The sequence below is a fragment of the Euprymna scolopes genome, chromosome 36, assembly GCF_053919585.1.
Source record: "Euprymna scolopes isolate OS-2025 chromosome 36, ASM5391958v1, whole genome shotgun sequence".
Lineage (NCBI taxonomy): Eukaryota > Metazoa > Mollusca > Cephalopoda > Sepiida > Sepiolidae > Euprymna > Euprymna scolopes.
Window position 1 is genome coordinate 45658967 of NC_136517.1, and position 19862 is coordinate 45678828.

Here is a 19862-nt window from a genome sequence, read left to right on the forward strand (position 1 = left end):
AAAAAAAAAAAATGTAATTCAGAGCAAAAAAGAATGGTAACATAAATCTGGTTTGAAAAGTTTTCCCAAGTAAAGAATTACTACAGTTATTATCGACAGAAATGTAATGGTCTTCTCGTTTTTAACACGCAAAGATAACACTAAAGAATTCAACAAGCTATTCTGGCATCTGATTGGTTTGTTTATATCACACTAACATGGGCACCCGGCGTTGTCCGAGTGGGCATGAAGTTTGGTTTGGACAGAGCTGCTACACTAAGGATATTGAGCACTTTCATCGATACCCCCCACAACAATTTCAAAAATAAAAATGGAATCTCCCCAAAAAAGAAGCAAATATTTTGGCAGAAGGGATACGAAGCGAAGCACTTTTTATTGGTCATGCGCTGGAACCTACCCACTAAAAAAAACAAATGAATCAAAGCAATTTTTCTTTCAATCAAAATAGCAGTGAGTGCCCGTGCGATCGCAAAAAAAAAAAAAAATAACTATGGTAAGCAGTCTCGAACTTGAAACACAAAAGAGAGAAAAAGGGAAAAAGTTACTGGCAAACACGTTGGCGCATCGGACCACGACGACTTATGATGTCATGACCCTGTAAAATAACGTTTTTAAACATAGTTTTAGTTTGATACGCGTGTGTGACTTGCGAAAACAATAACGCAAAAAGTGATTCCCCTTCCAAAAAATGGTCCAGTTGACCACCATAGAATAAATCTTTTTTTCTAATTTTTACATATTATGCATCCGAGGGATTGCTATTTAAGATGGTACCAGTTTCGACTTGATCTGATGTGGCTGACAAAAGTTTTTAGCAGACACACAAACCCACAAACAAACTGACGTTTGAGATTTATATAATAGACTAGCATGGCTACCTGGCATCGCCTGGATGGAGAGAGGTGTTATACTAATGATATTGAGCAATCCCATGCCTTAAAAAAAATAAATGAACTTTTGTTTCAATCAAAATAGCAGCAAGTGCCCATGCAACAGCACAAAAAAAAATTAGCCGCAGTAGGCAGGCTCGAACCTGTAACGCAAAAGAGGAAAAGGAGGTGAAAAAAGCTAACACACCAGCTGTCACGGCCACGGTGACTTATGACGCCGCGACGAGTCGAAATAATGTATCTTTTAAACGTTTGGCCAATTTTTACATATTTTTTGTCCAAAAGATCAAAACAGATTGTATCACAGTCCGATGCGTCTGTCAAAAGATTTTGGCAGACATACAAACAAACACAGACACATGCATACATACAAACTAGCACATATTTTCCCTTTTATATAATAGACTAGCGTGGGTGCCCAGCGTTGCCCGGGTGTTTGTAGGTGTGTGAAAAAAAAAGTGTTAGTAGGCAGGCAGGCAGGCAGGCAGGCTCGAATCCGTGACGTGAAGGTAGAAAAGAAAGTGAAAGAAAAGCTGAGAGCTTACCGCTGCGCGATGACAATGACAGGAAGTGAAAAGCGTTCAAATTTAGCAATGTCAATCAAAAAGTTGGCTTGCTAAGTGAATGCAGGCACAGAAATGAATGTCTGGCTGGAGGCCAGTTTATTTGTTTCCACACGATGTTAGGGAAAACCAACTCCCCCAAAAAGGGGAAACTCTGGCAACATGAATAGCAATTGTCTGATATGAAGGGTTTCTCCCACATTGATCAAAGCTGATTGCCTTCTAGACGTCCCAGTCAGGAAGGCTGAGAAGCGGTTGTTATTTGCTTCGATCAGTTTCGCTTTTATACGAGAAAGACAAGCAAACACCGGGAACCAGGGATTTTTTTAAAAACTCTATCAAAATAAAGATAGAGACGACATCCGTTTTCAAATCTGCGATATTATAATCTGGGGAGTATAAGTTCTCCAAAATAGTAACCTTTTCGAGAAGCCCTGCAAAAAAGCCTTTCTTGGGACATACAAAAACGCTCGTGCCCATTTTGCCTTTTATATATATATAGATTAGCGGGCGCACCCGGCGTTGCCCGGGTGTTTCAAGGTGTGTGTGCTCTTAAATCCAAAAGAAACACGGGGGGGGGGGGGGTAAAAAAGATTTGGTAAGTAGGTAGGATCGAACCCGAAGCCCTGAGGCGAAGTTGGAAAAGAAAATGTGAAAAAAACATGACACGTTAACCGCTCGGCCAACAAGGATGAGTTACTGAAAGATGTTTGAATTCATTTAAGTAAGAAGAGAATTGACAGGTGCCCACACTAAATGGACTCAAGTGGAAGTCGTAGAGTTAACATTTTGCGTTACGACAATGTAAGCAATAGCTATTCAGCAGTTAACAGCAGTTTTTAATGAGGTTAATAACCCGGTTTGTTTGTTTTTACTCAACTTTGGGGAAAACCAGGTGTCTCGTCTTGAAATGAAAGCAACCGTCTGATATGACGATGATAAGACAACATTGACCAAACGTTACATTGCTTTCTGGAGACCACTGGCCATGGGCCAGAGATTCGAATCGAGTTTCACTTTTTTTTATACCGAAAAACGAAAGCAACACGCTGCAATCCAAAAATGTGGAATATTTAACGTTTCAAAGTTGGGCAAATTAAATAGACAGGCGACCCCTGTTGTTAACTCAAATATATTATCATTTAGACAGCATATAAAAAATTTTTTTAAATGAGTGACGGCCTCGAGAACCTGCAGGAAAAAAGCCTTTTGCAGACATACACAAAGAGCGAACATACATACATACATACATACATGCACACGTTTTCGCTTTTATATATATAGATGGTTATAAATAAGATCGCCCAAATTTATGAGTGAATACCCTCACATTATGCAAAAATAATTGCTTCAAGAATCATCGAAGTATTTACATTTAGATCAGTAACGAATTTACTAGTTTTTCCATTTCCTCACAGGATTCACAACTTTGTAGTTAAACAATATTAGTGCGGAACATGTCCATGTCTCACGCAAAAACAACGCTGTTTATTTGTTGTTGCTGTTTTTTTTCTTTTCCCCTTTTTGGCAGTCGGAGTCAGCACAAGTATAGAAAGGGTTCATTCCTTTTTCTAATATCTGATTCTAACCATTCACAGTCTCCTGTAGCTCTAACATTCTGATTTGAACCCCCCCCCTCTTTGTTATATTTTAAGCCCATCCTTCATACCTCACTGACATTTGTTTTAATTTTTTTATGACTTCATATTTTTTGTAAAATATAGTATCATTGATCGTATTATTTGGATTCATCGGGCTATTGTTCTCCTCTTGAGTGTGATTTTCATAACATTTCGGTTGATATAACCTCTGACATTCTTCAGGTGTACCTTGTCGAACTCGGAAATGTTTCTGTCGAACTCTGAATTTTGACAGAATTTCGAGCAGAACCCGTTATTTACTTCACATGGGTAGCATGCTCTTGTCCATCAGCCATGACTGGATAGAGGTCCTAAATAATTCACAATTGTATTTTTCGGTTGCCCACACTGAGGATTGAACCTTCAATCTTCAAGAGAATATCACTTTCTACAGTTGATTTTTCCAAGTACTCTAATTACTGCATCACGGGTCCTTGCGTGAAGTAAATAAAGGGTTCCGCTCTGCTCAAAATTTCGTCCAAATTCCCAAGTTCGATAAGATGCACCTGAAGAAGGTCGGAGGTTACATCAACCGAAGCGTTGTGAAAATCACACTCAAGATGAGAACAGTAGTCTGATGAATCTAAATAATACGAATAAATTATCCTCATCTCAAAAATTCAGAAGCATCATTGATGTTCATTTTTTAATAAAAGTACAGAATAGTTAACATTTGAGAACTCATAAAACAAATAAAAAGTTTCTGAATATTTTTTTTATATTATTTGGATTATTTGGACTACTGTTTCTGTCTTGAGTGTTATTTTCACAACGTTTCGACTGATGTAACCTCTGACCTTCTTTAGGTAATAAGTAGTGATTCATAAGTGATAAGTAGTACAATTGTACATCGAAAACAAGAATAGTTTTAAGACTTCAAAAATTCATTCTAGAATTGTCTGCAAGGGTTTGTGGCAAAACGAATAAAGTGCTTGATAAAATAAAGTTGTGACACTTTTTTGTAGATTGAGAGTTCAATCCTAAGTGCGGGCAATACTCACAATACAACTGCAAATTACTTAAGACTTCTACCCACTCATGGCTGATGGAACAAGAGCGTGCTATCCTCGTGGATTAAATAAAGGTTCCATTCGAAATTCTATGCAGATGGCCACGTTTGACAGAAAGATTCCCCAGTTCAACAAGGGACACTTGAAGAAGGTCAGAGGTTACATCGGCCGAAACATTGTGAAAATAACATTCAAGATGACAATAGTAGTTTTGATAATCCAAATAATAGAAATAGAACGTATTTTAACATGTCTAAACGATTTGTAAGAATTTTAAACAACTAATAACTCTTAAAAATGCATTAAAACTATGTGGATTTAGTATAAAGTTTCATTCTAACGTGTTTTATATAAATTTTGTGTGTTTTGTTTGTTTTTTGTTTTGTTCATTTTTTTCTTACAAGTTCTCCAGTGTCAACTATTCTGTAATTTTACCATAAGTTTATTGAAACAAATATTTACATCCAATATTTATATTTATAAAGATAAGTTTCATTGTATATGTTTTTTTCTAGAAATTTACATATTCTTTGAGACATTATTGATATTACGACTTTTCATTCATTATGTGGTTTTGTTTTTTGTCTTTAATTCTATTATTGTTATTAAACAAAAGTTATATATCTATAATATAAAGCTGTGTGTGTGTCTGGTCACGAATAGGCTACTATATGGTTGACTATTTTAAAAAACTGATTACATATAATGATAGAAGATGTATCGAGACACAGGAATGGGTATGTTTGATCTGGCAGAACAGTGGTTCATTAAAATTGTGGGGTCTGCGTTCGCGCCTGGTCCACAAAGTATGGAAATAAAAAAATTTAAAAATTAAAAAAAAAAAACGTTTACAAGTGTTTTTTATATAGATGTACATAAGAATACTTTGATAAGTATGTTTTAACTTAAATAGGGATGGTATACTAAAATTGTGGGGTCTGCGTTCGCGCCTGGCCTCCATAGAATGGAAATAGGCTTAAACTTTAATAAAGACTTTTCATATCTATCTGTGTAAGTTTACTTTGATAATTATGTTTCTGTTTGAAGAAATATGGTATAATAAAATTATGGGGTGTTCGTTCGCACCTGACCTCCATAGAATGTAAATATGTCACAAAGTTTAACAAGGTTTTTTAATATAGATCCACAGAATATTGTGATAAGTGTTTCAGTGTGAACAGGTATGGTATAATAAATTATGGGGGTTATCTATTTTATTTTTACTTTCATCCTATTTTGCTTTGGTTTTAATACCCCCAAATTCGAAGCTATCTCTTTACAACCCTTCCTTTTCATAACCTATCATAAATCAGAGTCCATTTTCTGGTGGCTGTTTTTGAACCCAGTCAACGACGGGTACTTTTGCTAGTATATATATATATATATATATATATATATATATATATATATATATATATCTTAAAATATATGTATGCCTATTTTTGTTAGCAATCCTCCGTTTCAGGAAATGATGGTGTAGTAGGCTGAGCAGATTGATATGGGAGGATAGCTGTTGCCCGTGCAGCAGCACCCCCCCCCTTTCTCCACAAAGCCAGAAGATCCAAGGGAAAGACAATCAATACTGCTTGGCTCTAACTGCACCGCAGGAGGTGCTGGTGGTAACAATATATAGTCAGGCTGCCTTAGGGACTCCGCCTCTGGATTTTCTATCAGGCTTTACTCACTTAGTATTTTTCCTGATGGGGTAATTCTGCAAGGCAGCGGATGTTTGGAATCAGAGTTACCTTCTCCTAGGTGAGCTACCATCCAAAGTTGATGATCCCCACCTGCTCAAATTGATTAGTTTTAAGGCGCCAGTGAACCGCCTTTGCCCCTTCTCCAAGATAGTATAAACAGTTTTGCTGGGCTTAGTAACTAAACCACATGAGAAGGCCAGGAGCTGGACTTAATTATTAGAGGCTATTTGACACACTCTCCATGAGGGCATTTTTCATGAAGAGGGAGGTTATCTTCAATACTACTCTCAGTTGTGACAACCTTTGAAACTATGTATGTGTGTGTGTGTGTGTATATATACAAAGGGTGAATGAACTCTTTTTCTGGGTCAACGGCCAACTAGCACCGTGTATATTTGTGTGTGTGTATATGTGTATTGGGGTAGAGAGGGCTCCCGTAAGCCGTGGTGAAGGCAACCTTTCTAGGAGAAGCAAATCTCTAATTTAAAAAACCATAAAGCGGAAGACCAGTACCCGCATTAAGCTGGTCTGCAGTTTAATTTGTTGCTGACTATCTTGCTCTTGCTTGTTCTCAACATTTTGAACTGAGAGAGAGACTTAGCTGTCGTACAAAGCTAAGACTCTGTAACATCATATTTATATAGATACTCCCTCAGACATTTGGGCTCATGAATTTTAAATGTCTGAGGGAGTGGCACTCGTCTGACAAGACGTTGCAATCATCATATATATATATATTTTTTTTTTCAGAATGTGAGAGATTGTATATAATAAATTCCACAGCCAAACAACGTCGCAGCCTACAAGAGTCATGACGGTCAAAGAACCGGAAGTCCAAGACTCGAGTTTATATATATGTATGCATATGTGTGTGTATGATATACTATAATCACATTGGCACACTGGTTTTTATTAGATCACTGAAGTTAAGCAACGTTGAGACTGGCCAGTACCAGAATATTGAGGATATTGACACCTCTCCGCAAGAACTGCAAAACCCTAACGTTGTTTCCTCTGATGGGGATATACATGCGACTGAAGATCGCTTGTGATTTTGATATTTCCTTGAAACTTCTATTCTTCAGAGAAAATCAGTTCCGTGAATGCTGCGGGCTTTAATATACATATGTGTGTGTGTGTGTGTGTGTGTGTGTGTGTGTGTGTGTACATGTATATGCCTTTCTCTCTCTCTCTCTCTCTCTCTCTCTCTCTCTCTCTCTCTCTCTCTCTCTCTCTTATGTTTAAAGAAAAAATAGAAAAAACCGAATGAAATTATTAAAAAATCAACGTTTCGTCCTTGTCTCAGAGGACATCTTCAGGATAATTGAAATAAAAATGTGGTAAAAGAAAAAGTCATAGATCGTGCGAAAAAAGACAGTTTTTTAAAATCCAACCCATGTCGGGAAAGGACGAATATAATTTTATCACATTTTTATTTCAATTATCCTGAAGATGTCCTCTGAGACAAGGACGAAACGTTGATTTTTTAATAATTTCATTCGTTTTTTTCTATTTTTTCTTTAAACATAACGTCAACCACTGCTGGTACATTTTTTCATTCCTTATACATACATATATATATATATATATATATATATATATAGTTATACTGATAATCCTGATGTTTAAAAAGGTTATTTGCAGAAAAAAAATCTAATACAACTAGAATAATACTTTTAGTACCCAAAATAAATTTATCAGTTGATTTTGGATATCTAATAAATGCATTGTTACCATATTTTGACCAAACTGAATATTAGCTCCAAAGAGATTAAAATGTTCGAATGTTATAAGCATGAACACTAGAAGCAACAGGAACCATGTAATTGCATAGCACACTAACAGGTTATGTACTAGGGTCAGAAGCAGATGAGACAAGATGTTAAAATTATCTCTTTCTTTCTTTTTCTCACTCTGTGTGGTCACAGCATCTATTTGAACTATAATGTAAAAAAAAGTGGACGATTATAGTCGAGAGGGTGCTTCTGCAAGGTACAACCCGCAATTTCTATGAAGTTACTTGGGTTCACTCAGCAGTTGCCATCAATAACCGAAAAAGGCAGATTGCAATGTTAGCAATGAACGCTGTCGGTTTTAGCTAATACAAATCTAAGCAGGTGACTTTTTCATAAATTGGAAGAAATTTAATTTTAATTGCGCAGGTGTAGGGTTAGGGCTTAGGAGTTAGATAAATGTTTTTTTTTTTTGTTTTTTTTTGGTAACGTTATAAAAATTGAGGAATGCTCGGCCGGCCATTTACAATTATTTCTACCAGCTGCCAAGCGAAGGCAAGCCAACTTCATAGAAACTGCAAGTTGTGCAATTCATAAATACTATGGAGAGCAATCTAAAAAAAACCCTTTTCATTAGCTGTTCCACCAAGACATAGGAGAGGACGCCACTCCACTACCAGGATTACTCCACTTGCCCTTGATCCCCTCCCTTCACCTTTATAATGTTGAGTGTTTAGCAAAGAGTCATCAAGTACCATTTTTTAAAGTTTTTTGTATGACTTTACCAAGGATTGGACCCTGGTCTCCTGTCTCGTTATCAAACATTTTTTGTCATTATGCTAATACCTGATGCTGAAGTATGATAAAGAATTATATATCTGGCACACAAATGACTTAAATTATTGACAAGAGCTACCAATCCCGGCCACAGACGACTCTGGGAAGAATCTGTCAGACAATGCAGAACTAACGACTATCTCAGAAGTTTTTAGACCATTTTATCAACATCTGCTCATCAACTTTTGAAAAATTTGACCGCTATACGATGCAACATTACATCAATAAAAAAGAACGTTAGAGTACAAAAAATAATTTCAAAATATGTTTGACCTCTAGAGTTTGACGTACCATTATATAGAGGTCACTTAAAGTGATTTTAGAAGAGAGAAAGAAGACACGTGTCATTTGAGTCGGTCGGAGTCGAGAGAGGGACAGAGATGGTCTTCAGATCGTCATTGCTCTCAGTAGAAGGGATCAGAAATGGCAATAGTTAGGAATATTTGGTATTGACCAGGCAGTGCCAAAAGGTGTGCTGGTCAACCATTATTATGATTTATTATTATTTGTAAAAATAAAATACAGTAACTACTTCAAAAATAGTTATTTCAAAAACTTATTTTCTTTAAAGCAACAGGACAAGACTAAAACATTTACAGAGTGTGTGTGTGGGGGGGGGGGGGTAATAGAATAATATATATATATATATATATATATATATATATATATATATATATATATATATATATATATATATATATGCATTGAACAGAAGAGTTAAAGGGTAAAATAAGAGTGTGTTATATCAGTTGATAGAAAAAGAGGGAAACCTTACTTGACAGTAAGACAGAAAAAAAGAGACTAAGAGAGGGTGAGAGGGGATAACATTAAATCCTCATGTATTGAAGATTACTTATGCTATGTACCTTATTATATTTATGGATTCAGTTATATTTTCACTTACTGGTGTGTGTATAATCGCTTATACACACCTGTGCTGTCGTCGGTAGTAAATCTAGGTTCTTGCTTGTTTGTGGATACAAAACCACTCAAATGCTGATGTTTATAAAATAGAGCAGGAAGAGAGAGAGAGAGATAGAAGAGAAAGAAAGAGAGAGGGGGGGTACAAAAGTAACCTCATCGCTTTTCCAACCTTAACATCATTTCCTACAACTAGATCGCCTATAGTGACTAAAGGATAATTGGACAGTTTCTTTCCTTTCAAATTGTATTAGTGTTATATTTTTATATAGCCATGTGTATAGAAACCATTATACACCCGTGTCATCATTGTCATCATGAACCCAGAGTCTTGCTTGTCTACTGACACAAAGTCGCTTGGATGATGATGTTTATAAAAATCGTTTATTACAAAGAGAAGAACAGTTACAGGAAACATTAGAGGGATCAGTTACTTTCGTATCTGATAGAAAGAAAGAGAGAGAAAGACAGGAAGATGGATAGACAGATAGCTTGTTTCGTTATGTCCAATGATATTATGAGTGCTCCTCTGCTCCCCAATTTGAGACAGCACGCCAGTCATATTTTTCCTACTTGAATTCTCGCTGGCCAAGAAATTGAAAATTCCTACCTATAAATCACATGATTTTTCAATTTTGTTGATTGGGTCACCTCTAACCCCTAGGTGTCACTCAGACTTTTCCATTCAAACACGGCCCTCAATATTTAACAGTTATATAAAACCTTTGTCTCTACATTGATAAAATTAGAATCTATTTTCTTTGATTAAGCATTAAACTTCCACATGTCTTGGTGGTTATATGGAATTATAGAATTTAAAAAGTAAAAAATAAAGCAACTATTTCTGTATTTTTGTTTCATTTTATATTATGTGCTTTACTTGCAGTTCCTACCAGTGATGATCTGGGCTGTACTCCTGAATCTTCCCCCGAGTAAGTTACTTCTTTCTTTACTTTTTTTTCTCTTAAGTTTGAATGTTATCCCTTGAATGGTGCAATCTCTTTGTAAATCAAATGTATACATTCACCTGTGTCAGAAATGTTTACACGTACGGAATTATCTCCCTTATTAAACACGATACATACAAATGAGCAAAACGATCTTTTGATTTGTGTGATTCTTTTGCCATCATTGTTTTCCCAATAAATCTGGTACACATAGGAGGGTTGCCAACATCTCTGATGAAAGTAGCGCTATGGACCTAAATGGCCTCAAAGATGAAGCCATTAGTCAGCACTGGTTTCTTTTTCTCCCCCCCCCATTATTCATGTAAGTATATTCTGAAAAAATATTCGGTTACATAGCACTTGTGTGATGAGAAGGGTGGCTAGAAGCCAGCAGACTAAAAAACCATGATACCTGTTGAAAAGACGGATGAACTCTCAATTTCTTGTAAGCATATACAGCATATTCACACGGGTTCCTGTAAGAACACCAAGGTTAAATGACGTTGAGCTTTGCTTTGTCAGTACTAAATGGGTGACAATTTGGGAATACCAGGTGCTGTATGTGAGAGAGGCTTTCTGTTTATCTCAAAATTGTTTTGGTCCTGTTGGACATCTCCTTACCAGCAGACTCCAACAATACCGATTCAGGAGAGGTATGGTTGGAGATTGCACAATTCTTGCTTCACAATAGACTTCCTGTGCAAGCACCCTTACAGGAGTATCCATTGTCTCTTGGGAACAGAACGGGTGCCTAAAAAGAAGATACTGAACGAGTGTGCAACCATATGCCTCCCAGCTTGACAGCTGTCAACTCTAACACTATTTTCATGGTCTCCTTCATCTTCATCTTCTGTCCATGTTGCCATCTCTAACATTGGGCAGCTGCCAAGAGAGGCACACAAATATAAAGAAGTAAAATAAAACAAAACAAAAAACACAAACTCTGGCACATTCATTTGGCAAATGTCAGACGCACTCGCAAACCCAAAACTGTTAGTCGAGTCTGTCTCTGCTTTATCGTTATTTTCATGGCAAGCACACATCTGAGCTGCAATCTATGGCTCGCCCCCTCACCAAACTTTCATGAGAAACACTCGTCTAGCTGAAAACACTATCAATAATTTCCCCCACTCTTTATCTGTGTCTAAACCTAAACGTAGATTCCATGAACAAAGTTTCTTTTTTTGAACTGCATGCCTGTGGAACTGTCTTCCGTTTGCCTGCTTTCCAGCTGACTACAATATGGTTGTCTTCAAGTCCAACATAAACAAATTCTTGATGAGCCGTTCCACTTAAGTTAACAAATTTACCGAATTTCCATTACTAACAATTACTATATTGTCCAAATGACTACTGTACATTCTTTAACCCTTATCCTTGAGTGGCTTCTGGGCCTTGATAAGTGATGATGCCTATGTAAAAAAAAAAAAAAAAACTATAGGAAACCATCGCAAAACTCATTGCTCCTCCTAAAACTAACTCTTAAAATATATCGACCAATCTTTTGTTCTCGATACTGTCACACTGTGATTAACGATCCTATTTTAACTTTCTTTTGTGTTCCTTCCCATACCTTTGTTCTGCTGCTAAACTTATTTCCTCTTTTTTTTATTACATTTTTTCCTTTCTTTTTTCTTTTTACTTCCTAACACTTGGGGTATGGGGAACGTTGATAATATCACAGGAGTACCACATTACATATTATCAGTAACGCTCTCTGAACAATCTACTGCATGTGTTAAGTATTAGGAGAGGAAGAAGGAATAATAAAAGTCCGTAAGATTTTTATAAGAACCCCTGTGACTGTGATGTCTCACATGAGGAAAAGACGAGAAATTCTTTTTACATGTGTAATCCTCAACAAAGGTAAGCTCAGATACGACTCTCCTAATATTAGGACACCCACTTAGATGGTTTTTTTTCTCTCATTTCGTTTTACTCGGTCAAAGTTATCGAAAATCAAGAGGCCTCATCCTGTGGCTAACACTTGATCTCTGTATGAGATGCATAGATATTCGAGTATTCCATTAAAGTTTTCTTTTACATCTCCAGAGAGTTAGCAAATACGTTAAGAATATTAATTTTTCTCTCGCTTAATAACCATGTAACTACGTTATAATGTAGCTTTCTTTTTGGTATCTTGGTCTTACTGGATTCCAGGACGAGAATTCATCTAGTCTGGTTGAGTATCCATCTTAGTGTTAGATGCATAGATATTTGAATATTAAATTATAGTTCTCTTTTATTTATCAAATATTGGTAAAATAGGTAGTAATATTAATTTTTTTTCTCACATATTGACAAGTTAACTATATTATAGTATATCTTTTTTTCTAGTCTTTTGGTCTTACTGAATTCCAGGACAAGAATTCATCTAGTCTGGTGTAGTATCCAGCTTAGTGGTGTTACTATAGGCAACATCACTTATACAAAATGCACCAATTCTTGTATAAGCCAGTGTAGGCTAGTCATACTAATAGAAATTTATTTGCGTTTCAAATACTATGTTATTTTGAATATTCAGTTAAGGTTTACCTTTAGGAGGAAATATTTGCATGCCAAGTTGTCCCGAAAAAAACCCGTACAGAGAGAGACACTTGAGAGCAGTGTCTAGTAGGCATTTAATCTCTCCTGCGATATGTGTGTAAAAATATTTGGATAAATCACCTGCATTTATGAATTCAATACTTTTGCTGGGAATTACCCACCTCTTTTGTGGATGTTATATTGGAATATTCTGGCAGCTTACGAAAACCACCAGAATATGCTAAGCATTAATAAAATTCTAAAACACTGGACAAACAGAAAACCTCACAAGAGAAAACATTTATTGTATAATAATTTCAATGACGATATAATGGAAATACAAGAAATAAAAAATGAACTTACAGTAAATTTCATGAATAAATATTTTTATTTTGTTTTTTGTCAAATAATGTGTAGCAACAAATGAATACATTTTTTTTTTTTTGTAAGAAATGATTTTTTTTTTTACAGCTTTAATTAAAAATTTTAATGATTTTAATTTTTGCACAAACTTATATTTTCTTCCAACTTATTAACATATATATCAAGTAAGTAGTTTAACATAAAGAGAGCCATGTATCACTCTGCTGTGATCAGGAGAGGATTATAATGGCTGCCCAAGATCAAGGCTTGAGTACCAATGCTTTTACAAACATGAGTGGTCTCAGCAATGATAATTAGTGCAGGTTCTGCCACACAAGTAGAATAATGGGAAAATATACCAGAAAGAACAGTTGGAAATAAGTCATACACCATCCACTATGACAACATAATCCCAACAGCTACGTACCTAGAAAATAGGGCCATAAAACCTGACATAGTGATATGGAACAAGGAGAAAGAAGCAACCTTAGTAGAAGTTAGTGTCCCCCCAATGATGGTGGGTTAAACAGAGTTGAGAAAGAAAAGATAACGAAATACAAAGGTTTTATGTATGACATGAAAAGAAACTGGAATCTTAGGAAGATCTCCATCATTCCACTAATTATAGAAGCAGCTGGACTCATGAAAAAGAATTTCAAAAACTACCTAGCAAATATATCCGGTGAGCCAAGTGCAAGACAGATGTAAACAATTGCATTTAAAGGGATGGTCAGAATCTTAAAAAGATCTCTTAGTTGGAATATATAAGGTATTGGGTGAATGTTTGGCATCTGGTTGGATGCCCTACCCTTAGCTTGAACCAACTGCTAAGAAATTAAAAAAAAAAAATTTTTTTTTAATTTTGAGTGTTATTTTCACAACATTTTGGAACCTCTCATCTTGTTGAACTTTTTCAGTTTCTCAATTTTTTAGATGAGGATTATTTGTATTTGGATTCTTCAGACTACTGTTCTCATCATGGTGTACTATGTGATAAAGTACTTGGTAACCAATTCAGTTATACTTTAAGAGTTGGGCAACCAATTCAGTATGACAAACTGACTTATCTCCCTCGACTTAAAGGTCCACCATTTTTTAAACATAATATGTCAGAACATAATTGTGGATGATTTTTTGTTAAAAATACATCTTTATCAAGGTCTGTTCATCACGATGGATACTCAAATAGCATGTGTCGTTTGCCTTTTAGACGTAAACCGGTTTTATATTCTTTGCTCTTTGTGTGAGTCGATTTATATGTAAATTAGCTTAACTCTCGCAGGGAGATCTCTTCTCTGCTACAGGGTTCCCTACCAAGAACAGTTGTGGGAATATCACCACCATTCGACAATGATGCCTCTGTAAGCAAAAGGTGATTGTAGAATGATGAGAGCGAGTGAGTCTGCACTTGTTGATTGTATCGTCTGTGTTGTAGAGATATTTGTCGAGATTGACAGTATGCTGTGGTTGAAATCAGTCACACAAAGGCTTGCAAGCGAGTCTGCAGTGCCAAGTACAAGCAAGTCTGTACCGATGTCGATGTGCATCGTTCCCTATGCGTTGGTTGATTCAACGAACGTCCAGTCGTCGAGTTTTTCAATGTGCGTGTCGCAGCTAACTTGTTTTAAACTGGTGACTTCTTCCATAACATCCAGTGATCGAGTTTTTTTTTTTTTTATGCGCGTGTTGCAGCTTAACTCGTTGGGTCGACTTTCTTCCATCATGGTTGTTATTGATGTCCGTGGATTTTATGTGCTTGACAAATATCCGTGAGGGTTTGGGTTTGTTGAATCAGCTGTCCGAGAAAGTTTGAAAGGCCTTGAAGGGGTTGTTAATTGGGTTTTGGTGAATATTCCAATATTTTTACTGCCATGGCTGCTAGTTTTTCGGTAGTTTCTATTTCCAAGTTCGGGGCCAATATTGCCTGGACTTCGGGAGGCAAACGAAAAAAAAAAATTTTTAATAATTGCTGGGTCTCTGGCCGAGGAGCCTGAGAGTTCCTTTAAGTGCCTTAGAAACTCAGTTGGAAGCCTGTCACCCAGGTGTTCATCTTGCATTAGTGCTTGGAATTTTCTCTCCTCTGAAGCAGTGTTTCATTTTAGCACCTCTGTTTTTAAGTCTTCGTATGTCATTCCTGGAGGTGGGTTAGTTATTATATCCCAAACTGTTTTAGCTAATAGTGCTGGCATGCCACAACACAAAAGGCGTAGCTGATTATGTGGGGGGGGACATCATAAATTTCAAAAATCGTCCACTTGTGCAAACCATAATTTTGCATCTTCTGCAAATGGCGGTAGAGATATATAACTTTTTTTTTTTTTTTTTCTTCACTGATAAAAAAACAACGAACGGACCAAATGAACAAAATAAAATGTTATGGACTAGCTGTCCAAGAGAAATTTGCACACAAAAAACGTTTTTTTCTTTTTCAAAATATAAAATATCACAATTAATAAATAATACTAAAAGGAAAAATCGTCTATTTTAGTGTGAGTGTATAAAAATAAAAGGAAATTTTCCAATGTTCTTCAAAACTTTCTTTGAATAAAGTAATAAAGTTTTAAACGTCTAGCACAAGAGGACAAAAATTCTTTTGTTCGTTTGTAGTACTACTTTGTAGTAATTTTTTAATTGAAGGAAAAAAATGTTATCAAAACTAAAGCAAAATATTCAATGTAGTTAAGACTTACAACAGTGAATAATCTGTTCGTCCGAAGCAAAAACAATTTTTTTTTTTTTTTTTTTGAGCCAGTTGCGTTTTTGTAATTCCAGTACAATGTTTAAACCGATTATAGGTCGAATTGTGTTTTTTTGTATACAGATAATGTGTTCATTGAAGAAGGGGTCTTCACTTTAGCAAGGTCTGTTCATCGCGGTGGATACTCAGATAGCATGTGTCGTTTGCCTTTTAGACGTAAACCAATTTTATATTCTTTACTCTTTGTGTGAGTCGATTTATATGTAAATTAGCTTAACTCTCGCTTGATCTCGCAGAGAGATCTCTTCTCTGCTACACATCGAGCATGTCTACTGGATTATTTTTCACAAGTTTTGGAATTTGTACTAATTTCGACATGACACCTAAGTGCATAATGTTTTCACATGAAATGCGTTAGTTTAAAAGATCACTTAAAATTGTGTCTATATTCGAATGCCGGAACTATATTATCCATATCTTTTAATACTATTCTACATTAATGTACTATTTTTCAATGCTCAATTTGGGTAGTGTAGCATCTGTTATGTTGTCATGATCCTAGCCGAGCATTATCTCTTCCTTTAATAAATTCACCCTAAAACTAACTCTAACTCTGGTTATATGTTTTTGTTGATATATAATTTCCTCCTAGATTTCTTTTATACTTTTTTTTTATCAGTATTATGTTTAAAAATTATGTTTTAATGAAATCTCTTGATTATTATACTTTTTTTTATCAGTATTATGTTTAAAAATTATGTTTTAATGAAATCTCTTGATTATTATACTTTTTTTTTATCAGTATTATGTTTAAAAATTATGTTTTAATGAAATCTCTTGATTATTATACTTTTTTTTTTATCAGTATTATGTTTAAAAATTATGTTTTAATGAAATCTCTTGATTATTATACTTTTTTTTTATCAGTATTATGTTTAAAAATTATGTTTTAATGAAATCTCTTGATTATTATACTTTTTTTTTATCAGTATTATGTTTAAAAATTATGTTTTAATGAAATCTCTTGATTATTATACTTTTTTTTTTATCAGTATTATATTTAAAAATTATGTTTTAATGAAATCTCTTGATTATTATACTTTTTTTTCTCATTGTAATAAATGACTAATAATACTAATATGACTAATAATAAATGACTGACAATATACAATTGTTTTTAAAAAAAAAAAATTGTTTTTGTTTTAAATTCAGAATGACAAAACGATCTTGGTTTGGAGCACTGATGGGAACGGAACGCGAAGAACACCATTTTGTCATCGTTCGAGAAAAAGCTTTGAGCCAAGTGAAGGCAGATTTAGTTCATGCTTTCTTGTCTGTGAGTAAAAAAAAACTTTTAATTTATCCAATCATCATCATCATCATCATTCTACTCCTTCTCCATGTGTGTTCAAATCATATTGGGGTCACTATTTTATAATAGAAACTAGCTAGTTTGCCCACTTGTTATCACTCTGCATAGTTCGTTATTTTATTTTTTTTATAACAAGACCATCTATAATATAAATCTCACATGTCTGTTTAAATGTATGTATGTTTGTATGGCTGCTTAAAACTTTCGACAGAGGCAACTAATTTTGACAAGATTGGTATCATTTTGAAGCTTGACCCTTCAGATGACAAATATGGAAAAATTGGACAAAAATATTAATTCCTTTACCCTCAACTGGGCACTTTTCCACAGGGAGGGGTCGCTTTATCTGCCGATGTTTTCGAAAGTCGTCCCCTCTTTTCGATTGACTAGCCTTAATTTAAACATTTAATAATCTGGTTTGGCGATGGGCATAACAGCAAGGACGTCAGGGTTTTTTTTTTTTTCACAATCTTTTCCTCCTTCGCGTGACGGGTTCAAGCCTGCCTGCCTACTACCACTTTTTTTTTTTTTTTTTTTTTTTTTTTTGCTCAACACACACCTCCAAACACCCGGTCAATGCCGGGCACCCAGGATAGTAAAGAAATAAAAAGACAAAAGTAATTCAATTCACCTGAGCGATGTGGAGGGGTATATTTTTTTTCTCTTTTACTTAAAATTTTTTCATTTAATTTCAAAATAAAGAAAATGTAGTATTACTACTGTTCAAGTGTATGAGAGGGGAACTAACAGGCAGTCACGCTCTCTCCTTTCTGAACTCTTGCATATGCCTCATCAGTATATCTTTCTTTCTAGTTAGTTTAACATAAATCGCCTCCCTTGAAAATTAATCAAAAAAAAAAAAATTTAAGAGAAGGTTTAATACTTTATCCTTTATTTTATTAAATCACTTTAGTTAATTACTGTGAATATTAACAACGGAACTATTGCATATATATTGAACAAATAGGAAAATAAAATTACAAATGAACAACAGCAAAAATTAATTTATTATGAACTGTTTAAAAAATCATCATACAAATTAGGTATTGAATTCGATGATTTTGTGTCTTTCTTCTGTACTATATGTACAGTATTTCAAATTATTCTGCTCTAACACTAATCTGTTTTAATAGTAATATAAAAGTAATAAACAAAAAATAAATTGTTGATTCATTTAGATGATGAAGTGAGAACTATTGCATATATATGGAACAAATAGGAGAATAAAGTTATAACTCAACAACACAAAGCAATCATTTAGATTATGAGGTGAGGCAGGCATCCATCTCCATTATAATTAAATTTTAGTTGTTTGAAACAATTCGATAAAATGTCCATCTGACTTATAGATAGAATAAGTAGTGAGACTGGAGGTTAATAGAAAATACCTTTTACGTTTAGCAGTGATGAAAAGGAGCTTCTTTTTTTTCTTTTTTTTTTTTATAAATGAAAATCGCCCCAGACAATGCACAAAGCCACTTGTTTTCATCAATGATTTCTCAAATCACATTCTTAGATCTATCACAGATATTTATGCAGACAACACCACAATCTATGGCAACACTTCAAAGGACAGCAATGAGCAAGATCTTTCTGATTCTGATCTTGAGAACGTGGTACAATGGGGAAAAAGGTGGCTGGTTAATTTTAATGCATCTAAAACCAAGCTTCTATCCTTTCATCATAATCGCTTTGACCCCCATCATGCCTCAATAGAAATCATTGGCTCTTGTATTGGGAAAGCTCCATGTCTTGTCAAGCTTCTGAGACTGGCCTTCACTCCTGATCGGAAATGAAACACATACATCAAATCTGTTGCCAAGATCGCTGGAAAAATAGTTGATCACTCTACCACTCCAGTAGATATCTTACTGCTGATGCAATTCTCTATCTCTATAAGAGCTAGGTACGCCCTAAAATGGGGTACTGTTGCCACATCTGCGCAGGAGCTGCTTGGTGCCCTATCTAGCCTTGATAATTCAGAACCGGCTTTGAAACCTCTTTCTCACAGAAGAGACGTTGTGAGTCTGTCTCTGCTCTATCATTATATTCATGGCATATGCTCGACTGAACTCCAATCTATGATCTCCCCTTGCTAAACTTTCACAAAAAAACACTCAACTAGCTATAACCTCTATATAGGATTTCCTCCACTCTCTATTTGTGCCTAAATTTAAATGCAGATTCCATGAACAAAGCTTCTTTCCCAGAACTGCCTGCCTATGGAACATTGTTCCACTGGCCTGCTTCCCGGTTAGATACAACATGGTAGCCTTCACATCCAATGTAAACAAGTTCTTATTGAACTGTCCCCATAAATAATAAAATTCTATCCAATTTACACCATTAACAATTACTACACAACCACCTTACATTCATTAACCTTTATCCCCAAATGGCCTTCAGGCCTTAATAAGTGGTAGCTCCCAAGTAAAAAAAAAAAAAAAAACCTAAAGAAATTACTACTTCAAGGTCAAAAACCGAGCTAATGACAAATGTTAGATAGATTCCAACCCTGTAAGCAGCAATTCTTCCCCCTTTCTCAGAAACATCACTCATGCAATTCATTCATTCATTTAGTATGAATCAGATGATTATATTGTTGGCATTGGTTTCCCCGATATTTTTCTAGTTAGAATTCTTTCTAGCAACGTGTTTTTGTACA

General features: G+C 35.1%; 1 protein-coding gene across 36 annotated transcripts in view; it reads left to right on the plus strand.

The window, feature by feature from the left end:
• The window catches only part of LOC145260441 (serine/threonine-protein kinase BRSK2-like), a 685204-nt gene that overhangs the window by 567314 nt on the left and 98028 nt on the right, over window positions 1-19862 (plus strand). For all 36 annotated transcript variants that reach the window (XM_080118482.1, XM_080118488.1, XM_080118489.1 and 33 more), the window contains 2 exons: window positions 10178-10223; window positions 17038-17161. In XM_080118482.1, coding sequence (XP_079974608.1) covers window positions 10178-10223; window positions 17038-17161 — 170 coding nt within the window. The remainder of the gene's footprint in view (window positions 1-10177; window positions 10224-17037; window positions 17162-19862) is intronic.